This window comes from Notothenia rossii (genome assembly GCF_949606895.1).
Source record: "Notothenia rossii genome assembly, contig: scaffold_126, whole genome shotgun sequence".
In the NCBI taxonomy this organism is placed as follows: Eukaryota; Metazoa; Chordata; class Actinopteri; order Perciformes; family Nototheniidae; genus Notothenia; species Notothenia rossii.
This window is the reverse complement of record NW_027639814.1, coordinates 22,501-30,000: the sequence shown is the minus strand read 5'-3', so window position 1 is coordinate 30,000 and position 7,500 is coordinate 22,501. Positions and strand designations below refer to the sequence as shown.

The window sequence follows — 7,500 nt, the reverse complement described above, 5'->3', positions numbered from 1 at the left end:
GAGACACTACACACTGATATACACCTGAACATCAGCAGGAGAGGACTCTTTAAAGTAGAGACACTACATACTGATATACACCTGAACATCAGCAGGAGAGGACTCTTTAAAGTAGAGACACTACACACTGATATACACCTGAACATCAGCAGGAGAGGACTCTTTAAAGTAGAGACATACTGATATACACCTGAACATCAGCAGGAGAGGACTCTTTAAAGTAGAGACACTACATACTGATATACACCTGAACATCAGCAGGAGAGGACTCTTTAAAGTAGAGACACTACATACTGATATACACCTGAACATCAGCAGGAGAGGACTCTTTAAAGTAGAGACAATACATACTGATATACACCTGCACATCAGCAGGAGAGGACTCTTTAAAGTAGAGACACTACATACTGATATACACCTGAACATCAGCAGGAGAGGACTCTTTAAAGTAGAGACACTACATACAGATATACACCTGAACATCAGCAGGAGAGGACTCTTTAAAGTAGAGACACTACATACTGATATACACCTGAACATCAGCAGGAGAGGACTCTTTAAAGTAGAGACACTACATACTGATATACACCAGAACATCAGCAGGAGAGGACTCTTTAAAGTAGAGACACTACATACTGATATACACCAGAACATCAGCAGGAGAGGACTCTTTAAAGTAGAGACACTACATACTGGTATACACCTGAACATTAGCAGGAGAGGACTCTTTAAAGTAGAGACACTACATACTGATATACACCTGAACATCAGCAGGAGAGGACTCTTTAAAGTAGAGACACTACATACTGATATACACCTGAACATCAGCAGGAGAGGACTCTTTAAAGTAGAGAAACTACATACTGATATACACCTGAGCATCAGCACGAGAGGACTCTTTAAAGTAGAGACACTACATACTGATATACACCTGAACATCAGCAGGAGAGGACTCTTTAAAGTAAAGACACTACATACAGATATACACCTGAACATCAGCAGGAGAGGACTCTTTAAAGTAGATACACTACATACAGATATACACCTGAACATCAGCAGGAGAGGACTCTTTAAAGTAGAGACAATACATACTGATATACACCTGAACATCAACAGGAGAGGACTCTTTAAAGTAGAGACACTACATACTGATATACACCTGCACATCAGCAGGAGAGGACTCTTTAAAGTAGAGACACTACATACTGATATACACCTGAACATCAGCAGGAGAGGACTCTTTAAAGTAGAGACACTACATACTGATATACACCTGAACATCAGCAGGAGAGGACTCTTTAAAGTAGAGACACTACACACTGATATACACCTGAACATCAGCAGGAGAGGACTCTTTAAAGTAGAGACACTACATACTGATATACACCTGAACATCAGCAGGAGAGGACTCTTTAAAGTAGAGACATACTGATATACACCTGAACATCAGCAGGAGAGGACTCTTTAAAGTAGAGACACTACATACTGATATACACCTGAACATCAGCAGGAGAGGACTCTTTAAAGTAGAGACACTACATACTGATATACACCTGAACATCAGCAGGAGAGGACTCTTTAAAGTAGAGACACTACATACTGATATACACCTGAACATCAGCAGGAGAGGACTCTTTAAAGTAGAGACACTACATACTGATATACACCTGAACATCAGCAGGAGAGGACTCTTTAAAGTAGAGACACTACATACAGATATACACCTGAACATCAGCAGGAGAGGACTCTTTAAAGTAGAGACACTACATACTGATATACACCTGAACATCAGCAGGAGAGGACTCTTTAAAGTAGAGACACTACACACTGATATACACCTGAACATCAGCAGGAGAGGACTCTTTAAAGTAGATACACTACACACTGATATACACCTGAACATCAGCAGGAGAGGACTCTTTAAAGTAGAGACACTACATACAGATATACACCTGAACATCAGCAGGAGAGGACTCTTTAAAGTAGAGACACTACATACTGATATACACCTGAACATCAGCAGGAGAGGACTCTTTAAAGTAGAGACACTACACACTGATATACACCTGAACATCAGCAGGAGAGGACTCTTTAAAGTAGAGACACTACATACTGATATACACCTGAACATCAGCAGGAGAGGACTCTTTAAAGTAGAGACACTACACACTGATATACACCTGAACATCAGCAGGAGAGGACTCTTTAAAGTAGAGACATACTGATATACACCTGAACATCAGCAGGAGAGGACTCTTTAAAGTAGAGACACTACATACTGATATACACCTGAACATCAGCAGGAGAGGACTCTTTAAAGTAGAGACACTACATACTGATATACACCTGAACATCAGCAGGAGAGGACTCTTTAAAGTAGAGACAATACATACTGATATACACCTGCACATCAGCAGGAGAGGACTCTTTAAAGTAGAGACACTACATACTGATATACACCTGAACATCAGCAGGAGAGGACTCTTTAAAGTAGAGACACTACATACAGATATACACCTGAACATCAGCAGGAGAGGACTCTTTAAAGTAGAGACACTACATACTGATATACACCTGAACATCAGCAGGAGAGGACTCTTTAAAGTAGAGACACTACATACTGATATACACCAGAACATCAGCAGGAGAGGACTCTTTAAAGTAGAGACACTACATACTGATATACACCAGAACATCAGCAGGAGAGGACTCTTTAAAGTAGAGACACTACATACTGGTATACACCTGAACATTAGCAGGAGAGGACTCTTTAAAGTAGAGACACTACATACTGATATACACCTGAACATCAGCAGGAGAGGACTCTTTAAAGTAGAGACACTACATACTGATATACACCTGAACATCAGCAGGAGAGGACTCTTTAAAGTAGAGAAACTACATACTGATATACACCTGAGCATCAGCACGAGAGGACTCTTTAAAGTAGAGACACTACATACTGATATACACCTGAACATCAGCAGGAGAGGACTCTTTAAAGTAAAGACACTACATACAGATATACACCTGAACATCAGCAGGAGAGGACTCTTTAAAGTAGATACACTACATACAGATATACACCTGAACATCAGCAGGAGAGGACTCTTTAAAGTAGAGACAATACATACTGATATACACCTGAACATCAACAGGAGAGGACTCTTTAAAGTAGAGACACTACATACTGATATACACCTGCACATCAGCAGGAGAGGACTCTTTAAAGTAGAGACACTACATACTGATATACACCTGAACATCAGCAGGAGAGGACTCTTTAAAGTAGAGACACTACATACTGATATACACCTGAACATCAGCAGGAGAGGACTCTTTAAAGTAGAGACACTACACACTGATATACACCTGAACATCAGCAGGAGAGGACTCTTTAAAGTAGAGACACTACATACTGATATACACCTGAACATCAGCAGGAGAGGACTCTTTAAAGTAGAGACATACTGATATACACCTGAACATCAGCAGGAGAGGACTCTTTAAAGTAGAGACACTACATACTGATATACACCTGAACATCAGCAGGAGAGGACTCTTTAAAGTAGAGACACTACATACTGATATACACCTGAACATCAGCAGGAGAGGACTCTTTAAAGTAGAGACACTACATACTGATATACACCTGAACATCAGCAGGAGAGGACTCTTTAAAGTAGAGACACTACATACTGATATACACCTGAACATCAGCAGGAGAGGACTCTTTAAAGTAGAGACACTACATACTGATATACACCTGAACATCAGCAGGAGAGAACTCTTTAAAGTAGAGACACTACATACTGATATACACCTGAACATCAGCAGGAGAGGACTCTTTAAAGTAGAGACAATACATACTGATATACACCTGAACATCAACAGGAGAGGACTCTTTAAAGTAGAGACACTACATACTGATATACACCTGCACATCAGCAGGAGAGGACTCTTTAAAGTAGAGACACTACATACTGATATACACCTGAACATCAGCAGGAGAGGACTCTTTAAAGTAGAGACACTACATACTGATATACACCTGAACATCAGCAGGAGAGGACTCTTTAAAGTAGAGACACTACATACTGATATACACCTGAACATCAGCAGGAGAGGACTCTTTAAAGTAGAGACACTACATACAGATATACACCTGAACATCAGCAGGAGAGGACTCTTTAAAGTAGAGACACTACATACTGATATACACCTGAACATCAGCAGGAGAGGACTCTTTAAAGTAGAGACACTACATACTGATATACACCTGAACATCAGCAGGAGAGGACTCTTTAAAGTAGAGACATACTGATATACACCTGAACATCAGCAGGAGAGGACTCTTTAAAGTAGAGACACTACATACTGATATACACCTGAACATCAGCAGGAGAGGACTCTTTAAAGTAGAGACACTACATACTGATATACACCTGAACATCAGCAGGAGAGGACTCTTTAAAGTAGAGACACTACACACTGATATACACCTGAACATCAGCAGGAGAGGACTCTTTAAAGTAGAGACACTACATACTGATATACACCTGAACATCAGCAGGAGAGGACTCTTTAAAGTAGAGACATACTGATATACACCTGAACATCAGCAGGAGAGGACTCTTTAAAGTAGAGACACTACATACTGATATACACCTGAACATCAGCAGGAGAGGACTCTTTAAAGTAGAGACACTACATACTGATATACACCTGAACATCAGCAGGAGAGGACTCTTTAAAGTAGAGACACTACATACTGATATACACCTGAACATCAGCAGGAGAGGACTCTTTAAAGTAGAGACACTACATACTGATATACACCTGAACATCAGCAGGAGAGGACTCTTTAAAGTAGAGACACTACATACTGATATACACCTGAACATCAGCAGGAGAGAACTCTTTAAAGTAGAGACACTACATACTGATATACACCTGAACATCAGCAGGAGAGGACTCTTTAAAGTAGAGACAATACATACTGATATACACCTGAACATCAACAGGAGAGGACTCTTTAAAGTAGAGACACTACATACTGATATACACCTGCACATCAGCAGGAGAGGACTCTTTAAAGTAGAGACACTACATACTGATATACACCTGAACATCAGCAGGAGAGGACTCTTTAAAGTAGAGACACTACATACTGATATACACCTGAACATCAGCAGGAGAGGACTCTTTAAAGTAGAGACACTACATACTGATATACACCTGAACATCAGCAGGAGAGGACTCTTTAAAGTAGAGACACTACATACAGATATACACCTGAACATCAGCAGGAGAGGACTCTTTAAAGTAGAGACACTACATACTGATATACACCTGAACATCAGCAGGAGAGGACTCTTTAAAGTAGAGACACTACATACTGATATACACCTGAACATCAGCAGGAGAGGACTCTTTAAAGTAGAGACATACTGATATACACCTGAACATCAGCAGGAGAGGACTCTTTAAAGTAGAGACACTACATACTGATATACACCTGAACATCAGCAGGAGAGGACTCTTTAAAGTAGAGACACTACATACTGATATACACCTGAACATCAGCAGGAGAGGACTCTTTAAAGTAGAGACACTACATACTGATATACACCTGAACATCAGCAGGAGAGGACTCTTTAAAGTAGAGACACTACATACTGATATACACCTGAACATCAGCAGGAGAGGACTCTTTAAAGTAGAGACACTACATACTGATATACACCTGAACATCAGCAGGAGAGAACTCTTTAAAGTAGAGACACTACATACTGATATACACCTGAACATCAGCAGGAGAGGACTCTTTAAAGTAGAGACACTACATACTGATATACACCTGAACATCAGCAGGAGAGGACTCTTTAAAGTAGAGACACTACATACTGATATACACCTGAACATCAGGACTCAGAAGTTTCACACCCCGGTGTCTCTCAGGATTAAAGGTATACAGAACACTGTAAATCGTTTAGAATTATAAATAATAATCTTGTTGTTGTTTAGATTATCTGTGACCCAGTTTATGATCCGAGCTCAAAGTGAAACTGACTCCAGATCAGAGCCTGCTGCAAACATCTGTCTACACACAGATTACACTTATCCTCTCTCTCACACACACACACACACACACACACACACACACACACACACACACACACACACACACACACACACACACACACACACACACACACACACACACACACACACACACACACACACACACACACACACACACACACACACACACACAGTCTCTTCATTGTTCAGGTTTATGTGAAAATGTAATTATTTTTTAATTCATCTTTACAGAGAGCTCAATCTGAACACAAGACATTAAATAGTGCAAGAAAACAAATAAACAACATATATATAAATAAATAAATACATAAAATGGAGTAATAAACTTTTCTGACATTGTTTTGGTTTATTTCCCTGATGTGTAGCAGCTTAGCACAACACGTGTTATACACACATTATTATCAGGCTATCATGATAGGCCTACTATGCATCATGATCATATTAATATATTAAAGATTATTATTAAATGGCACGGTTCCTTCATGGTGTTGTCCGGTAAGCGGCGCTGCTGCCGGGGAAAGAGACGCGGGGGGCCGGGAGGAGGAGGAGGAGGAGGAGGAGGAGACACCGGACACCGAGCACCAGAGGAGATGAGAGCAGCACCGGGAGCACCAGAGGAGAGCACCGGGGATCAGACACACAGCACCGGGGATCAGAGACACAGCACCGGGGATCAGAGACACAGCGCCGGGACTTCAGGCACTTCTCCCCGGCGTCTCCTACCCTCTTTGTGGGGAAACGGAGGAGAGAAATTACCCACAGCAGCATGAAGAAGAACGGCTCCGGGAAACGGGTGAGTGTTACCGGGGGAAAGAGAGAGGGAGACACCGGGGGACAGAGAGAGGGTGTTACCGGTGGAAAGAGAGAGGGAGACACCGGGGGACAGAGAGAGGGTGTTACCGGTGGAAAGAGAGAGGGAGATACCGGGGGACAGAGAGAGGTTACCGGGGGAAAGAGAGAGGGAGATACCGGGGAACAGAGAGAGGGTGTTACCGGGGGACAGAGAGAGGGAGATACCGGGGGACAGAGAGAGAGGTTACCGGGGGAAAGAGAGAGGGAGATACCGGGGAACAGAGAGAGAGGTTACCGGGGGAAAGAGAGAGGGAGATACCGGGGGACAGAGAGAGAGGTTACCGGGGGACAGAGAGAGGGTGTTACCAGGGGACAGAGAGAGGGAGATACCGGGGGACACACCGTTAAACCCCGGTTAACCGGAGTTCGAGGTACTAAAGCCCAGTTTCAGGCTTTTACTTTGAAGCAACAAACGACCGTTAACTGCATAGAACAACATTTCAAAATAAGAGCGATGTTGATGAGAGGAGATTAAATATAAAGTTTAATAACACACACACACACACACACACACACACACACACACACACACACACACACACA

At 42.0% G+C, this 7,500-nt stretch overlaps 1 protein-coding gene across 1 annotated transcript in view; it reads left to right on the top strand.

Moving 5' to 3' along the window:
- Window positions 1–6,319: 6,319 nt before the first annotated feature.
- Window positions 6,320–7,500, top strand: part of LOC307027367 (pleckstrin homology domain-containing family O member 1-like) — a gene marked incomplete at its 3' end in the record, with an annotated part of 23,677 nt that continues 22,496 nt past the window's right edge. The window contains exon 1 of the mRNA XM_079695601.1: window positions 6,320–6,898. Coding sequence (XP_079551727.1) covers window positions 6,872–6,898 — 27 coding nt within the window. The remainder of the gene's footprint in view (window positions 6,899–7,500) is intronic.